This window comes from Netta rufina, assembly GCF_964035555.1.
Source record: "Netta rufina genome assembly, chromosome: 4".
Classification (NCBI taxonomy): domain Eukaryota; kingdom Metazoa; phylum Chordata; class Aves; order Anseriformes; family Anatidae; genus Netta; species Netta rufina.
In genome coordinates, this window is record NC_140127.1 from 52,312,073 (window position 1) to 52,332,341 (window position 20,269).

The 20,269-nt window shown below is 33.6% G+C and overlaps 1 protein-coding gene across 1 annotated transcript in view; it reads right to left on the bottom strand.

Annotated features, from left to right (window-relative positions):
• Nucleotides 1-20,269, bottom strand: part of SLC30A9 (solute carrier family 30 member 9) — a 36,932-nt gene that overhangs the window by 6,012 nt on the left and 10,651 nt on the right. The window contains exons 7-17 of the mRNA XM_084286098.1: nt 19,170-19,228; nt 18,330-18,397; nt 15,447-15,549; nt 12,097-12,152; nt 10,637-10,772; nt 10,194-10,233; nt 9,676-9,747; nt 9,085-9,192; nt 7,619-7,784; nt 3,269-3,398; nt 1,121-1,234 (exon numbers count right to left, since the gene is read on the bottom strand). Coding sequence (XP_084142224.1) covers nt 1,121-1,234; nt 3,269-3,398; nt 7,619-7,784; nt 9,085-9,192; nt 9,676-9,747; nt 10,194-10,233; nt 10,637-10,772; nt 12,097-12,152; nt 15,447-15,549; nt 18,330-18,397; nt 19,170-19,228 — 1,052 coding nt within the window. The remainder of the gene's footprint in view (nt 1-1,120; nt 1,235-3,268; nt 3,399-7,618; nt 7,785-9,084; nt 9,193-9,675; nt 9,748-10,193; nt 10,234-10,636; nt 10,773-12,096; nt 12,153-15,446; nt 15,550-18,329; nt 18,398-19,169; nt 19,229-20,269) is intronic.

The following is a 20,269-nucleotide window of genomic DNA, read 5'->3' on the forward strand; positions in this document are numbered from 1 at the left end:
ATGGATAACTTCTGAAATGGCATTCTGTTGAATGCCATTGGATCTATTTATAAAGATTTAAAATATTATTTCCATTAAGAAATATGCATTCTCTGATGGGGTAGAGATGTTATCATCACTACATGAACTATACAATCTATGACAGGTTTATTGAGAGTCACCTACTTCAAACTCATCCAGCCTGTGAGTATGACTTGTGTATTCAGTAAAGCATATTCAACGGCAACATAATCACTGAAATCCCTGACTATACCAAAAAGTAGTATTCATGTTAATAAAATAATTAGTTATGAGCCTGCTGCTCAAAAACCATGAGGAACTGGATCTGCTGATGCAATTACACTCGAAAACATTTTGATTTATAAACAGCACCACTCTAGGGAAATAAACTGAAACTAGAATATTTATCAAAAATTATAGGCAAGGATGGACATACTCTTGAGCAATGTCTCCCCATGAAGAGAAAAGAGAGTCATAACAGGACTGTATTTGTCTGGCAATCAGTATACTTACAGTTCTATATTCACACCAGAAAAGGTGTAATTAACAGCCATGAAATAAATAAACAATTAAAAATAGCAATAATCATTTGTTACATCAATCAAAGGATATTTAAATTGTATAACAAAAAAACATAATGATAAGAAGTAATGACAGGCTTTTAAAAGCAGTAAGCACTGTGCTGCTTCAACATCAGCAAAAGCCATTGAGTAATTAGAGCACTGAAATGGTGATACCAGTTTTGACTACATGCTAAGTACCATGTTAAAAAAAATTAAATTGAAAAAAAATTGCTACTTTAGAACCAAAACAAAATTCAACAGCATGTAAATAACCTGACACTGAGAATACCCTAGCATTTACAGAAGCACTGTGAGTTCTCATTTCATGGAAACTGTGTTATGCAACAGTATAAAATTGACCAAAATGCAAAACAGATCAAAGGCAAAGGGTTTGCTGCTGTTCAGAATTTACTTAGTGAAACCACAAGAAAATTGGCATTAAGATCATCAACCTTTTTCCCTCTTATGTTTACAAACACAATCACAAGAAATAGAACCAATGGTATTGCATACTCTGATATATTTTAAACATTTCCTATTAAGTAGCTAATTTTTACCTTTAGGTCTTTCTCAAGTCTGTCTACTTCAGCTCCCAGTGTGTCAATGATATTCTCACCATGCTTAAGCATGAATGCTTCTAACTCTTCAAGGGTCTTCACTTGCTGAATTTCCTAGCAAGAAATCAAATTTAAGACATTGAGAAGGTGAGAAAGGGGGAGGAGGGGAAAATACTTATTCTGAGTACCACGTGATCAATTCATCTTAAAATCCACCATTACTGTGAATGATGATGTAAATACTGCTCCTCAACAATGTAAAAAAACCCTCAAAGACAGTTGGTAAGAACTAAGACTAGGAGACCAAGTGCATAACAAACTGAAAGAATAAGGTTAAGAAAGACAGGAGGCTACATCCACTCCTCATCTCCCAAAAAAACAGACATCAGAAGCACCAAAGAAGGTATCACCATGTTATCATAAGCTTTCCTTACAGTTCTCACACCAAGAACCAAGCCGGCCAGAAGCCACCCTATGCCCTCTAATATCTTTGTCACCAGTTAGATGATACAGCTGCAATGCAGGACGAATACGTTATTGGTAATAGACTGATAATAATCAAATAGACAATTTGTCTTGTGCATACAACTACAAAACAACATCAATTTCTCTTCTGTCCCATTACTCTAAAACTGAAAAGACTAATAATGTACTTGAATGAGCTTAAAAAATGTCCCCCAACCACACTAATGTATGACTAAGACAAGGGCAAGTCTAACAAGCAAAATAAATGAGATTAACCTGAATGACAGCACTTCAACTCATAGATTTCACACCTTTAGAATAAGCAGTGTTGGTAGCAATACAGGATAAGCCAGTTATTTAAAAAACAAAAATGCACACCAAAAGGCAAGCACTATGTCTGCCCTTGACTATGAATGATGGAGTCCTGCTGAAAGGGGCTTTTCTTCAATGTTGGCTTGACAACCAACACAGGGTTACTACATGGAGCTACAATGACCTGTATATGAAGCAGTTGTCAATCTAGAACCAACCCAAGAAAAGAAACAGTGAAGGTTCTACGCAAGGGAAGGGAATAGTGGGTAAAGAACAAAAATTAGCAAGGACGCAAAGGAACTGGGACTCAACAATTTAAAAAAAAAAAAATCAAGCAAACCTGCATTGCCCCAGTTACACAAACTTAATAGCACACTTCCTTCCAAAAACATATTAAATTGAAATCCAATCCACACACAAATCACATATTGCACTATATAATATACATCTTTTATTATTATTAAAGGGTGGTGCTTTTTATAAACTCACACACTGACTAATGGCTTAAAAATTTGCAGCAATTAAATGTAAATTCAGATAACTGCTAAGTCGTGTTTAATGGACAGACATAATATGTAGACATCTAATCTTCATTTTGAAAGGGTAGCAAAGAAAAATCTTACAGCTACGCATACAGATGCGTATAAGAAATTGCTACCAGTGAAAACAGATGGATAAGCAAAAACATTTTGCCTACTTAAAACTCTCTGTAGTTTAGACAAATCATTCTTTACTTCAAACTTCATAGCTTTGCCAAGTAAAATTCAACTGAGAGGGGTTTTGCATTTCTGTATTGAACAGAGGGATTAAAAAAAAACTTCTCTGAACTACTCTAGATTCGGAGACAGACACAGATGTTTAATGCTGTCAAAATGCTAAGTCATGTGATGCAAGCAATCCATACTCAAGCCCAGTCTGAATGGCAGGACCTGTAAACTGTAACTGCATCTTCAGCACCCAAAGTGAATGCCTCTGCCAAAACAGACGCTTATTCTCATGTGACAGGCTTCTAGTTTTAACCAGAGTTCTTGCAACTTAATAAATACTTATTTGATGAACTATGTTCTTAATAACATGATTTTAGATAAGTCTGCATTTTCTAGTGAAAAGCTGAATTAAAAATCTGCCCTTCTTCCTACCCAGCCCTCACTAAGCTTGTTTCTATAATGGCTCTATTTCAGCAGCACATTAACACGATTCTGTGTGCAGATGCAGTGTTCGGAACACATTAACACAAAGTAAAGACATCTACAAACCTTCAAAATGAAGAAGTCATTTTCAAGTCTTGAAAAAACTTTTTTTAAAACATACTTGAAGTTAGAAAGCAAAATCAAATGCTGGAGGTAACAAAATCATTTTGTTTAAACATACCTGTAGCAGCTGTTCAATGTCTTGTTTTTCCAGGTAAGAACGAGTAACGACCCGCCCATCAAAGTCTACTTCTGCCTTGAATCTCACTTTGCTCATTCCCATGTCTGTGGCTTTCACATCATGAATTGCTCTGAAACGCAGAGTTTTTAAAGAAAAGTAGAACACCACTAAGTAAATAACTAGCTAGTTTGACTTCTGGCGTTAACAATATTGATACAGTAACATGATCAATTAATTTTAAAAAGGTCACTGCCTTTGACTAACGTATCCTCATTTTGTTACCACACATTTCCATTAAATACTTTATATTTATTTAATCAGTTGCACCTCTTCCACAGATACCAGCTACACCAACACAAATATCCCACATCCTTGAAGGGCTCACTACAATAAGAGACAGACTACAAGAAGCAAGGTAGATTCAGAACTAGATTAGTAGTATTTGAAAAACAAGCTTTTAAGTTCAACTTATTTGCTACTACGCAGGGTTTTTTTGTTCTTGTTTTGCCTTCTCCTACTCTAGAACATAATTTATTCTGCAATGAAAAAAATACATACAACTACTGAAAAATTTTCAAGTATCCTCAATTCTGACATAAAGAAAAATGATACATTGCCAGATATTGGAAGTACTCATTGCAATTCCAAAAGCGTCCTTTCCTAGATAACTACACAGTCTGTAAAGATATGATTTGGAGAATTTCCCATTCTTATTATTCCTATTTCCTATATACTTAATATATGAAAAAGTTGTGGATATTGTATTTGGAACTCATTTTTACAAGTTTCAAAATTTTGAAATTCTTTATTCCAACATTTCTGAGGCAAAAGAGCAAAACAAATATCTGAGGTCAACTGCAGACAAAGTTCTCGTGAATGTTTTATTGACAGAAAAATTCAATCGTAAATTTTTAAATTCTAACGTAACATTTAGACAAAGCAATAAAGCTCACATGATAGGAAGTACTATTTTTTTCCCATTTGTTTTACTAAATTGTGCAATTTCACAGCATCTTTAGAATTAGCATGCCCTTTTCTCTTAAGCAAATTTTCTCTTCCCAACCAGAAAGGTTGCTTCCCATCTGAATGCTTATAAATTAGAAATAACTTCACAAGAGGTGCAGGGAGAAAGCAGAAGGCAAGTATTTCTGAAGTAGCCTGTTTCTCCCTACAGAGAGCAGCCAACAGAGAACAGGAGGCCAAAGTTTATGATGATCAGTTACAGAAAGTGTTCGTGGAAATTCTCTTATAATACTCTAATTCTATTTCTTTGTGTGTCAAGAACTTTAAAAAAAAAAAAAAAAAAGAAATAGAATGAACTAAATATAGACACAGCGAAAAAAATCATAGCAAATATTTAAGCAGATTAGAAGTACTATCAGCGTACTGGTAGCAATAAAGAATTTCCAGCTCCAATCAAATTTGTACAGCAATACTGTGGGACGCTACCAAATCAAAACGATATTAACTGGAGTTAACTTAACTTGCATCAAACCATCTTCTCATACAAGAGGGTATTTAAGGTAACAGATGTGTTTCAATGAGGGTTATTGAAGGGAATTCAAATCCATGAGATTAAAAAATGTTGAAGATACATCAAGAGCTAAGAAAGAAGATAAAAGATCTGTCAGACCCTAATTAGATGATAACTTGGTAACAGAATTCAGTGGAATGATGCATATTCTGTAAATGCAGAAAAAAATCTACCTACTCATAACCTGCCCAGGGAAGATAAGACCATAAGTCAAGGGGAGAAAATCACAATTCCAAATACAAGCATACCAGCTAAAGCTTAAGTTACAAAGCTTGTGGGTGGCTAGAACATGCTGTGAACTCAACTAAGGAAAAAAGCAAGTTCCACACTTGACTATTGTCAAGAAGTTCAATTTATGAGTTTTGAGCCATCAGTAGTAATTTTTCGTGTTTAAAAAAAAAAAAAAAAAAAAAAAAGATTTTACAACAGAACAGTAGCACGATTACCTAATAGTTTTTACAATTAATTAAAGTTGAGGATGAAACTGTCACCAAAAATAGTTGACGCCTAGGGGCCCATGATTACATTCCATAAAAACAGGATGAGGACAGTCTGTACCAAGTCATATATTTTATCTCACAGTTCCAAAAGCTTAACCTCCTAACGTTTCAGTTAAACTCAACACAAAGGTATAGGCACCAAAAATTTGTGAACAAGAGTTACAAATGGAATGTTCATGTAGCAAAAAATAAAATCAAGTAATTTTGTAGCCAAGAATAACTGTGAAAGACCATTCTAGTTCACAAATTAAGGGCTACAGCTAGAAATTATTAAGCAAAAGGAAAAGAAATGGGAAATAAATGAGTTTAAAAAACAGAAACAAATTGTCCAGGAAACCGACAGGAATGGAAAAAGGCAATCGCTGTTGGTGATAAAATCAAAAGAAAATAAAACTTGGTTTGTAAGGATAGCAGAAACAAAAGATAACCTGGAAACAAGCCTTCTACTAGATGGAAATGACAGAATTGCTACTAATGATACCGAGTAGGAAGAAACATGTAATAAGCATCATCATCTTAATCTGAAAAAAGCTGAACAATAAACTAGTAAAAACACTTCTCTTAGTAACCAACAAGCATACTGGACATTTAAAAGAAAAAAAATGTTTCTAATTCATCAGGCTCTGTAACTTGTATTTGACAGTCAGAAGAACTAGGAATAACTGTGAAAGCCAATTAATTTTTCATCTTGCAACACTACTGAGAGTGGGAAAAAAAAAGATTAACACTGTGCAAAAATTTAAGAATTACAAATAAGACAATCCATTTCATTAAAGACAATTTCACCTGACAACCAAAGGCAAAATAGTGAAAAAGGTGGAAAAAAAATATATATTAACAGCATTAATATCAGTCATTAAGGCTTTAGTAAATGTAGGTCTTGTCAAACAAACTCTGTAAAAAAAAAAAAATTCAAGTTTTAGCTGAAAAAAGATTAGCAAGAGAGATCATTTATTTTAGTACTACAGCAGTTAGTACTGTCTGATGAGTCAAATAATTTATAATTAGTAGTGGAACATGATGTTCAGACAATCTATTGACAGAATAGTAGATTATGAATGGTGATGGCATGGGGAAATAAAAATCAGAGCTTCTGGATCCTTTGGTCAATTTGGATCTAAAATATCTTCTGATGAATACTAAACAATTCTCCTTCACATATATCCTCTTCATATCTTGCAGAAACATTAAAGATTGCAAACCCTCTCTCAAAGAACGAGAGGACTGTTATGAGAAGAAGCAACTGCAAAAAGAAGGATTGCATTGAAAACTCAGGTATAGTCAGTTCCTTACTAAGTCTTCACTTTGTTATTATCCTATGTGCTTCTTTAAAATTAAGTTAATTTCTGTTATAAAAATGCTTTCATCAAGGAGATGAACTAAATCTGCTCTGTTCATAAGTTATAGCTGCCTAAAAAACTGAGTATAACGTAAGTGGTGTCTGGGACAGGAAAGATTTCAAGATTCCAGCTTGGGACAAGAAAGAGCCAACAATCTGTGTACTTTGGATATGAAATTCAGGAACAATTGAAAGAAGCTAATTTTCATGTCGTCATGTTGTGTGTCATCCCCCCCCCATAACTTGGGAATGACCACAAATAATAATAATAAAAAGAACTAAAATACTGTGGACAATTTACTTGGAAATACATTTCTGACTAAAGATTAAGAAGAAAACAAAAATGTTTTTGCTTCTAAATTAAGGTTAATAACGTTAAAGTAATCTAAAACAGCTCCTTAAAAGCATTTAAAGAGGATTTCAGAATTACGATGAGCTATAAGTTTGTTATTTCAAATTACAGATATCCAAAGGAAGAGAAATTAGCACTGAATTCATTCTGTAAACATCTAGCATGCAGAATCTCTTGGAACACTACTGCAGCACTTCACTGCCAGCTGTAACAGAATCCCATACACTGAATGTTAACAGTAACATCGAATTAAAACATTTAAGTATTATAAGCTATGAAAGCAACATTGTGGCATCGTTTCTGTTTGCATTTCATGTATTTGAAGTTACTTTTATATTTGTCATGACCTCATTAAGTCATGCGACAATTCTGGTAATTAATGTAGCTGTTGGAACACATATGCAATTTCATTTCAGCTGTGGAGTGTATGAGAGGTAAGAGCATGCACTTATTACATTTTTAGCATAGAAGTTAGTAATAATTAAGTCTAAAAATCCCAGTATAGAAAACTGAAAACAATCTCACCAGATTTCTCCTATGTAAGTGCTTGAACTATTTTTTCAAATGTTATTTTCCTATTTTTTTGCTGTTCTTAGTAGAGTTTTTGAATTATAAAGATTCTCACCTTACTACAGGATCACTTTCCAGTAATTCAGTAAGTCGCTGCAGCTGTTCAGGCTGAATGGATCGTCCCAGCAGGGCTTCAGTGTTAGTGTAGATAAGAAATGCTGACACAGTTCCTAACAAAGTTCCAACACCTAGAGACCCCACGCTGTCATAATATGGGTTTCCTAAACAAGACACCTCAAATTAGTTTGAGAGCATTTCTAAAACATTCCAGATAATTCAGATTTCACACTGAAAGTACTACAGTTTGAGTGTCTTGTTTTGCTTTTTGTTTGTTTTGATTTAGGTATTAGCAGTTATTTACTACCGAGGGACACAAATTTAGAAGAAAAAAGTTATCTTAAGAAGATCTCAAGTACCTCCTCTCACTCAGCTAGAAAACATTATACTCTCCTTTCTCCTGCAGGACTGATGAGTAGTCTTCAGTTTTTTGGGGTTTCCAGGTATAGACTTAAATTTATGAACATAAAATTCTATAAATTTAAACACAGGTAGTAGCACTACTAAAAGTCTTTGCTCTTTTATCAGTAAAGCAACATTGTTTTATAAAAATAATTATATAGCCATTACTTTGATGGAAGACAGAACAGACTTCCTGCATGATTTTTCCTACCAACTCAAATGCTTGCAATTATTAACCATTCCTGGAATACAGTATTTACATAATGGATGTTAAACATGTATTTACTGAAATTCAGATTGGTAAAAGGAGTACTGTATTTTTTAACTTTCTGAAGGAAACTAGAGATGAAATTAATTTTTATACAGAAGTCTTTGTTTAAAAAAACTTGCAACTAATTCATTGAAAGCCACAAACACAAAAAGACATTAAAAAATATTAAAAAAAGAAGTCAAAGCCTCAAAAGAGGCAAATAACCAATCTTCCATCTAATACAATTTAACTGTGTAAAGACAGACTTTGAATCAGTTACAGATCATCCAACCTGCACAATTTGGTTTATCCAGAATTGTTCAGGAACAGTTATTAAATAAGATAATGCTAACACCACTATGTAGCAAAAGGAAGGGAAAAACTGCCTCCTGAAATTCTCCCCACATGCATGTGGGGCTGCATACCACTGAATAAGGTAGTTCAAATTATGTAATACCATTAAGTCATTTACATATGTGACTATAATAAACATACTTCTAAAATCTCTCAGCTTGTCCAGTAAAATAGCTCAAAAGGAAGCTAGTTCCATTCACATGCAAGTACTCTTTCAGGTTTAATCCCATCAATAACTGACATGAAAAAAAATATATATTTTTATTTTATATATCTTAAATTCAAACTACTGGAAATCAGATCAGAGAACAGCATAAACCTCTGGAAGCCCACACAGTGCAAGTACTGGAAAAGAGCAGAGCTAGATTTAGAGTCAACCAGTATAAGCCAAATAATCTGTGTTCATATAATGCACATTAAGAATATTCAGCTTGCCTCAGTTTGAGGCAGAATTTCACCTGTTAAGGAAGTCAGACCCATACAGGTAGCAGCTACAGCCACACTCAGAACTGCTGCAGCATCCTCCAGTAACACCACATTGGTACTAGGATCACGACTCTGAACAACTGTGTAAACAAAAAAAATTACATTGCTTTGGAAGTCTTAGCTTTACTACATTGTGCACAGTACTTTATAAGCAATATTAATACTATCAAATTAAAAAAAAATAATCTGTAAGTATATAGTTGTAAACTGAATTTTTATGTGTGCTCACACTTGAAAGCATTCATAAGTACAAAGAGCAAACCCTGTGCAAATTATGGAAACAATTATGGAAGCTTCTCCAAAACATTTGAAAAATGTAAAGCAGCATTTATCCAAAAAAATAGAAGTTCTTCAGTAAAAATATTTAATTAGCGCTACTTAAATCAACAGGTTTTCACCTAATTTGTAAAATGTATTTGTTACTAGAATAGAGAAAATAGATCAGTAAAACAAGGGGAATCAGGAAGGAAGAAGAGACAAAAATGTTTCCATTATAAAGCAGCTACTAGTAAATAGATTCTGTTTTAAATAACCACATACCTTACTGCTATAATGACACATACCATATTGATAAAATGACAGACCCTTGGCTCGAGCACTCCTGCGGATTTCATTTATAGCAACAAGAAGGGTAGCTGAAACAACACCAATGTAGTAGTTGAAAATGGTTAGAGGCAAAAAAAGAAAAAAACACAGCTTGTTTTCATTTTGAAAGGGAGGAATCTTTTCTTTGTATTATAGCAATAAATCATGAAGAAAACTGATACTTTGACAAATCAGAAAGTAGCCTTCTTTTCTACATACATTTCCTCAAAAAAATCAACAACAGTTACATACACTGATAGTTAAATGCCAAAAAGGCATTCTACATAGGCACTCACATAATGCATTCTTCAACTTCTGATTAGATAAGTTTGATAAGGAAAGTTATCCCACTTCTTTTGTTCACCACAATTGTCACCAACAAAGCTTAAAACTTTACTGTTGTGTAAGCAAGGACTAATTGTTACTGTAATTATTCACAGCATACCCTCAGAGATTTAAGAATACTGAAATAAAAATATTTCTTGGAACTACATACCTCCTTCAGATACCAATGACCCTGCTAAAATGCAATATGCCTGTATGGAAGAAAAACAAGAACACCTCTCAGTTACTGTTATATCTATATTTGTACATCACCACAGACTGGCAAAATGCAGCAATTCCAGAACAACATTACACACTATAAACAGAAACAAATGATCCAAAACCAAACAAACAACCACCAATATTTGAATTATGCAATATAATGTAAAATAGAAAAAGGTGAAAAGGGAAGATAAAGGGTTTAAAGAATAGCTAAAATGTAACAAGATTTTTTTGTCTTCAAAACATTGTCATTAAGGATGGTTTAAGTTAATTGTGTTAGGATTCAAACTGACTCAGGAAGTGAATTTCAGATGGTATTATTATTTTCTATTAAGTCAGCAGTGTCAAGTACACTGTACAATAAAGTACAATAACAAAACAAGATTAGCTTACCCAGAGAAGAGATTCTATAGGATGAGGGTGGAGTAAACCCATGATCCCGTGATACCAAGAAAGTCCTGCACCCATCATGAAAATGCCCACCCCACTAATCAGGGAAGCAATATAGCGCATGTTTGTGAAACCATACCTAGATGAAAACAAAGAAAATTATTTAGGACAATAAGCTACTCTATCTCTGCAGACATATCTACAAGTTTTTTCCCTGATATTTTTTTTTTTTTTACATGTCTTAGATTATCAAGACTGCATGTCTATTTATGATACAGGTGCTAAATCCAACATAAAACATGAAAAAAAAGGTATTTGAAAAATAGTATCTAATACATACAAAGAAATCAAGCATTGATATTTATTTCCTTTTTAAATAAACTTTTTACACAGCAGTACTAGCTCTTGTGTGGAGATTAATGTTTTTTGTGACTATAAAAAAAATATATGCAGCTAGCCTACATTTTTGTTTTGGTATTAATGTAAAGAGAAGAAAACTTGCAAAATCTTTGGGTAGTACAGTTAACTGCAAACCTTCAACATTTGCAGTCTTTATGAGTAATATTACTTCACCTCTTCCCTCTAAAGTGTACCTTTATTTTTTTTCTGATATTAACTGCTACTACAAACAGAATATTCCTTCGGTAACATTTAAAAAGCAATAGTTTGAAAGACAAACACTAAGGAAGATGTGAAAAACTTGAGTGGAAGGAGATGCAAATAATATTTTGACAAATTTAAGACAAATTTGAAACACAAACTTGAAAAACACATTTTTCAAATTACCTGTAGAGCTCTTAATGAAGATAAATCTTAACTAATTCTGTAAATCAGGCATATAATGAACTATTGCTTGCAGAAATAATAACTTGCCCAAATATGTGAAGCGTAAAGCATTTTAAGACCAAGGAAATATCATGGAGACTACAGCTTGTAATGTTCATGATGCTGTAAGAATATAGAATTAAAACCCCTGTTACTAAGATAAAAACAGTACTTTAAGTCAAACACATCTCCTTACAACACAAGTAACTTCCTTGCAGAAAAGCACTTTGTTGAAAATAGCTGACAGGAATGATTTTTTTTAGTTTTATTTAAAAAAAATGTTGCTGTTCACATGAGCAATATCTACAAAAGAAAAAATCTATTCCTTTAAGTTATCCATTGGAAGAGGCAGATGAGACCAGAATAACTTGAAGGAATAAAGCCAATTAAAATAGTACACATCAAAAAACACACCACAACAAAAATCATGAAATATAACATGCATCAAACCACTGAAGCTAAAACTCCTGCAGTTTGGCAGAAATCAGCATTCTTACTTTTTTCTACCATAAAAGCAGAAACACTGCATTTCTGATCAGTATGAAATGGCACATTTAAAAAGGATAAGTTGATGCACAAAGAACTCATCTTACTCCTATATATGATTACTGAAACCATTATTTACTCCAAAAGCTTACGGATGACTAGGGTCAGGTGTCCTTGCAGACTGACTGATGCCCAAAGCTAACAGTGCCTACATAGGACAAAAAAGAAAAAAAAAAAGTTGAAAAAATATTAGAAACATTCAATTTCAACTAAACTTGAAAGAGAAATAGAAGTAGAAGCAATATACTGATTTACACGTGCTTTCTTACTGAAATTTTATTACAGCTGGAATATAATCCTCAACCCTATAATCAATGTATCCATATATATACACACACACATATCAATCCAATAACCCTCTCCCCCCCAAGAAAATTGTTAATTATAACTTTCCAGATTTTAGAATTGCGACTACATCTACTACATGTGATCACAGCAGTTATCACTGTGTAGTTATAGCACAACATTACATTTTGTACAGTACATGTAATCACAAGAGTTGTCACTTCTTCATTGTGAAAGAATGTAGTTCTTCAGGAAACAAAACTATTTTAATATACCCCTCTCGAAGAGGAATTACACAGAGCCTACAGTGACGACATATAATTTTGAAGCAATAATCTCATACTGCAGCTTCTTTCACTACTGAACTTAATATTCTCCATACTGAACAAAAATAATATTTTGAAGGAAGAAAACCCTTGCTATCTAAGTGGAATATCTGGGACATTTAATTAGGCATGGATTAAAATATTGATGCAGTAAATTATAAACCTAGGCCTCAAATTTGCAAGTACATGCTTTTATTTTAGGAATGTGGTTACATCTAAACATAATAAGAAGTATTAGAATTGACTGAACACTGTAGGTTTTGCAGTAGGCAAACTGCTTTGAGGCAGCAAGGCTTCTCCTGTGACTTCCCCAAAACCCACACTGTTAAATATTTGAACACAAAACCAGCTTCCCAATGAAACCTTTAACTTCCACATTTAAAAAACTGTATTGCTTTTCTACTTGCAACTGGTAGAGAATTCCACTATCAAACTTGATTCACCTATACATCGATGAATTTGGACAAATGAAAATTGCATGCTTTAAAGCTGTCTCCCCATAAATTTCCTTAAGTATATTCACTTGAGTTAATAGCAGCATTCTCTTCACTTTACGGCTGGAACATCTGAAAGGTTGTCTAAGACCATTTACAGAAAAAATAAGAAACACACCAGAAGTTCTCAATACAGTCCTTTCAGACCAACAAATGTACGAAGTATAAATGAAGTAGAAAGGCGGCCTCAATTACGTTAAAACGATTGAATTCTGACCTAAGGTTCTGGACATTCTTCAAATTTAAGGAAACACATGACAGTTCCATTTTATAGCAATCACAAGCTACCCAAGGACTCCCTTTGTTTGAACTTCAAGAGGGTTCCAGCCACTCATCTTCAAGTACTTTGTTTGTTTCCAAAGACTTGCTTTATCAAAAACAGAAAAAAGGATTCCCTCTACACTAGGATGAAGTGAGATTTCAAGGTCTCCTGATGTATGTCTCAAGCATGCTAAGGAAAATAGTGGAAAAATCAGCATAAATTTTGTCCCTGCACACCAATGCTACACACCCAGCTCTGAGTCTGCACACCACCTTATCAAAGTAAGTGTGCACTGCATGTAGCCACTAAGGCAATCTAGTAAAAGAAACCATGATGCTCAAATTCTCACCATTCTTTTACCAACAGATGACTAACAAGTCTATTATTCTCTTACCATAACTTGAAATACTCTTACTGTCAGGCAACATTTAAACAAAATAATATAGAGGTGTATTTTATATGTCATCTTAGTTTCAGCTCCTGCTGATGATCCATGAAATAGCTGACTGTAGTTCTACTTACTACAACTCCTCTCTTTCCACTTGCTTCTAAAAACCTTTTATAATCTACGTTCTGACTTGTCTCATTCTTACCTTAATAGAAATTAAAATACATAATTTAGTTTCTGAAGTACCAGGACACACACTCAGTGCCACTTCAAGATGACAAATACATCATTCTTGTCTGGGACAGGCAGGGATCAAGCAGAGAGGAGTGAGCACGTAAACCAAATCACAGGCATTTGGTTCTGACGCTGCTTCCAAAAGATAAGGCTGGTCACATTATGCATATGCATTGTGACAAACAAGGTTAAGGCTATTTCCTAATGTTTGCATCTTTGAGTAATATTTTAACCCATTTAACCTTTTTCAGTGCACTTTCATCCTATTAGACAAGGGGAATGTAAGTTGCTACAGAGGTAGGGAACAATGACTGATATGGGGGAAAAAAACCCACAGTATCTTGAAATAAAAGAACAGAAGTAACTGGGGAGGGGGACAGAAATAATGTAGATGTATTACAAATAGAATTACGTCAGCAGAAACACTAGTTAAAACCAGTTTTATATATAGTTACAAATGACTCTTTCTAAACTCTGCATTTAAGGTTTCTAGACTAGGTCAACTATTCTACTGTTAGTTTATAAATTCTTCAAATTACTGACATTAGTATAAGGAATAAAAGAACAGCCACAGAAGTCTGTAGGAATCACTAATAGAAACCACTAGTTTTGGCATCTAAATGTGCAACAGGGTAACAACAGCTTGGCATTCAGATTGTGGAACAGCAGGAAGAGCTCTGCGTTCAGCAGTGTTTCTAAGTAATGTGCATTTCTGACAAAATATGCCTTCATCTGTCTACAGTTAGATAAAAACTGTACATAATAACATTCCATTTAAAGTGATATTTGCACTTGTCTCCAGGAAACTGAAAAAGAAAAAAGTACGTGTCCACTACAAGTGCACACAAAAGTACATCTTGCTCCCCCTGCATGCCTGTGTAGCTTGTCACACTCTGGGCAGGCTTTGTAATCTGTATTACTAAAACCACCAATTATTTAATAATTGAGCAACACGCATAAACACCCTCTCCCAGGTGTAACTGTTCAGTTAAAAACACTTTAAAGGAACATTAGATTAAATATTAACTTTTTCTTCTTAAACTGTATTACTAAGCAGCACGTAAACCATACAAGTCAGTACAAAAAAAACAATCACAGGTATTTAACAGGAAGAACAATGTAAGAGACATATTACACAGCTGAATCTGAAAGGCATTTTTAGTAAGAGTTGCTGCTAATAAACTCAGAGTATCTAGGCTTCTTTTCCAGACCAACATCATTTACATTCTACCTTTGAAAAGAAAAAACATTCTGCCATTCACTCAAATCCTTCTAAATAAAATGCTTTCATTTCTCTGGCATTTACTATTTAGACATTTATTATAGGCAAACTAATGAACACTAGCAAACTGAATTATTGCTTTCAAATGTATTACAACTACTATAAGTAATTATTTTGCAAGAATAAAGACAGATACAAGTGTTAACCTAAGCAGCATAGAAAAACACTCACCTGGTTGCATGTGTCTGCTAGAGAATGTATAGCTTCTGAAAACATACTTGCAGAACCCGTGTAAACCCAAGCAAGTAGCTTGAAGAAAAAATTCAACCCATTTCTGAAAACAAAGAGAAGAAATAAGCTAAAGAACACCAGAATTTCAGTCTTTAGTATTTTCAGTAAAAACACAAGCACTATATAAACATGCATTACCTGCCAGCAAGTAGTGAAACTAAACATTAGTTCATTAGAGACCTGTATGGGCAGATAAGGCATACACACGTTCGGCACGTTTATTGTGCTAAAAAACCTTTCAGCAAGCAAAAAAAGCAAAGATATACAATTAATTTTTCCAAAATCATTAATTTCTAAGCAATCCTGAATAAACTACACTTCCTTTCTGACTTCACACGTCAGAAAGACTAACTGCCTATCTATATATGCATCAAGATTTTTCCCCTCAGTGGAAAAACAGCCTTAATTTCCTTCTCTCTTATTTTAGTCCTTTGCCTCCTATCTAGCCCCTCCTACTACTGGAGTGGAAAGTTTCTCACTCCAATCTCAGCTGGAAAATTCCTAATAGGAAGATGCCAGATGGGAAGATAATGTAAAAATTATCAATGGGGCTTTCTCCACAGAGATGTCCAATGTGCCTTGTCAAGTATTTTTTTTAGGTTAAAAATAAGCATTATGTTACAGTGTATACAGAGCAGAGTAACTATTAATAGTAAAATTTAATTAATTACATTCTGATAACGGATGTTCGAAGTATGAATCAGTAGTCTGGTCATTACAGTCACAGCTTATGGTCTGATTTCCTTTGTACTATCTTCTCCTCTTTCCCTTTAAATACATTTCAGTTTAGATTATTGTTGATTTTTAAAAGTATTCAAATTACATTCTCTTAGAAATGTGTGTATGCTCTCAAATGAGAGTATATGAACTTCTTGAAGAGAGAGGTAGCAATCTTTTCTATATCTCCTTCCATACAAAGACCTGAATATGCTGTACCATATTTGTTTTAGTCTCAGGAGAAAATCTTAACTTTTACCAAAGCTAGGTAAAGTCTGAAAAATATTTCCTGCAATGTTTTGAACATCATGCCAAGAAATAAAATCTAAAATCCAAAAACTGCTACTTCTAAAATACACAGTATTTTCCAGTAAGCCTCTCTTCTGCACCTAGAAAATAAGCAGTTTTGTTTAAAACAACTCTTTGCATTTGTGTTCCAAAATCTGTAAGGCACACATTCACCAACAAAATGAAAAAAGTATTGTTTTTTGAAGTGTTGAAACAAATATGCAATACATCCTCCTTGTTGCCAGAAGTACTGCCAATTTTAATGTAAAGCCTAAATTTAGTTGGTAACTTTAAAATGTACTGATGCATGGGGAGAATCAGGGTTTCTTTGAAAAAATACACAAATGCAAAAGCAGATCAAAATCACCTATTTAAACCAAGTTTTTTCGATTTAACAATTTAAATAACAATTAGAACAAATTCAAATACAACAATCCAGAGAGAACTCTAAACTGGAAAAATTAAAGAGCATTAATACCTCCCATTATACATTTAACATCCTGAATTTGTTTCAAAAATAGCCATGTGAAAACCCTGACAGACACACGGAGAACAGGAATTACAGGGAATTGAGAAATATATATGGTGAATTGTATCATCATGTGATTGTCCACAGCAGTTTGTCTTACAGCAAAAGTTATCAGTCTGATTTACATAACTATTCTTGTCTACCTACATAAAGCATTTATACTTATGAAGAAAGCATGGTAAAAAAAAGTCAAAATTGAAAATCAAAACATTCAGATTCATTACAGATCTATGAAAAAAAGCATTTAGGTTCTAGATTTGAGAACTAACCATATTTCATCATAGCTATTTCCAAACAAGCAGCAACTTGTCATCAAGTATTTGAGAACTGCAAGAGATCAAGAGATACTGTAACTTCTTTAAAAAAATAAAATAAAATAAAGTTCCACAGAAAAACTGTGGAACATCCATACTAGCAGTAACTATATTTTTTAAACTTAGAAATCTTAGAAAACTTAGTAAATTCAGAGGGAAGTTTTCAGTCAAATGAGTTTCATGTTTTTTCCTTAGGCAAAAAGCATGTAGTTTTGTAGGAAAACTTCAAGAGATATTTCTTTCTCAAAGTCTTGTTTCTCATCACACACACACAAAAAAATCATTTTTCCCTAAGTTTCTATTTTGCTCTTTTATATTGATAGTGTCTTAGCAAATAAAAATTTCATAAATAAGTTTTATTATAAATATTTTCACGGGTTATAAGATGCAAATTTTAGCCATTCTGAACTTTCCAGCAATCCTGAGAAAAATTTAACATACCTTTGTCTATTTTGTGCCAGATAGTCACTGGGTTTATTTGTCAGGATTACTAGTTTCATTATGTTTCATTCAAATTGTAAGATGTGTGAAAAGCAGAAACCTCCTAAAACACCCCCTTATCAGTTGAAACACACTGAATAACACCAGAAAAAGGAATAATTTTCTGTTGTTATATAAAGATTGTTTAAAAGCCTCCTTTCACAAGACAGCAAGGAAAAGAACAACTTTAAATGTCTGCCTCTTCATGTCCTTCAAGATGTAGGGCTTTGCTTTAATAAACTGTTTAGCGTAATCACGTTCAAAAAATTTGCTCTTCTCTAATCAGTGATAACACATCTCTCACCTCCATATATTGATGAATATATTTACTGAACATCTTTCCCAACAACAATGAATAAACAAATCTATTAATTTCAGTTACACAAAGGTATCTTTAGCTTGAATACACAGACTGTAGTTTCCTTTTCCAGGATAACAAAAAAATCAATGTTTTTTAATAATTGCGTAAACAAAACTTTTCCTTTTTAAACTTACATGCAAATAGCTACCATTACCACTTTCCCTGGTCCCTTGAAAAACATAGCTGCTGTACTGGAGCGTGGCTGTATAAAGAAATAAGAGATTATTAAAACAAGCCACTGAAACAAAATAACCAAATCTTGAAGACTTCATGAAGTATCTACTGAACAATTTATTAAATAAAATCTTTGTACACAGTATTGCAAAAGTGAAGATACAACTCTTGAAGCCTACTAATTACTACTGAATGTTTACCCAAACTGCAGTGGCATCGTATACATTACTACAAATGGATGGCTATAAAAAAGACAAACAACCAACAGAGCCTCCAGCCTCCACCAGGGGCCACTGCAACCATAACAACTGAAGCCAGCTGTGCAGCTGAAAGATTAAGATATCAGTCTACCGTGACAGAGTACCTACATGTAAATCTACAGAATAGGTGTGCCTAAGCAAAGAGGAAAGGCCAAAAGTAATGCAAGGTGCAGAGCAAAGCGTTGGTGTGTTTTTTTTGGCTAAAGAAATTTATTACAGCTTAAAAACAACAATGTATTTACTACACATCTTTATGGACTATAGGTAGAATCCAAATGAAGCTGCAATTTTATTAAGAAGGCAATTGACAAAAAAACTTACCAGTGGATTACACCACCATAGTTGGAACTCATTTAAACTGGCAACCCATTTACCACTGCATTATAATCAGAGCTACAGCTGGCATATTACAGTTAAAATAAATCTTCTAGTAATATTCAAGTTGCTTATGCAACTGTTTTGTAACTTTTTTTCCCTTTGAAAGGTATTAAGTATATCTCAGAGCATTTTTCTTACCAAAATCATTAAAACAACTCTTACCTTAGTATTTCCAAAGAACTCTCTGTATTCCTTCAACAGCCTTTGGTTTCTAAATAAATCTGCAGTAAAAAAAAATGTTATCATGAGTATATACTAGTAGCTAGTAGTTTCAGGAATTTCTGTTTTTTTTTCTCTCCATACAGCAGCTAACTTCTATTAAGAGCAAGATGGTCTTACTGAATTAAAATGTTTTAAAGGGATATTTGTTTGTGAAAAAGTCCTCCCAATATTGTTCATCAGAAATACATATTATGTACTTGCACAAAATGCAAAATATAATTTGCTATGATCCCATACATTGTTTCCATTTCTGCCAACAAAGGATTACATGCAGAGGGGAAAAATTCAAAATACACTATTTTGGCTAAGGTTTTTTTTGGCCTTTCAGTTTCCTAGGGTGGGGGTGATGACACCTTTAGAACCAAATTCACACATTCTACTGCCCCTACCTCAACCTTTTTTGCCATGATGGGGAGAAGGGAGGATGTTTCATTGCAAGTCTCTTAATTTCAATATTTTTCCTACCCGTGTATGGTGTTCAATAACTTCAAAATAAACAAAGGTATGCTACGGAAGAAGATGTAGTCCTACAAAGTTGTACAAAATACTCTGAAACAGCCAGTGGAGTACAAGGATAGTCTGTACAAAAAGGAAGTTACCAGTTACAGTATACATTGTATCAGAATGCTATTATGAATAAGTAGGTTTTTTAATGTATCTTTTTTTTTTTCTGTATTATGCTCAAGAATTATTTTGTTTTACTATCAGGAAGTTCCAGTTGCAGAATTGGGAGAGAGAGAGAGAGAGAGAGAGGGAAAAAGACTTTTAAGTGCATAATTGGAGTAAGTACCTTGAAGAGGTATTACCTCTCCTGAGATTTTAACTGACCAGACAGTCCAAAATCCATTAAAAGCTATACTGATTTGACTGTAGCTGCTATTGATGACAATAATAATTTCATTTTAAGCACAAGGATGACTTTTGCTTAAGATGATGGGGGGGGGGGAGGGTCCCCCCTTCCAAAGCAGAGACAAGCTGAACTCATTTCAGGGGAAAAATAAGTTGATAAAGATATTATATCACGACTTCGATTTATTTTA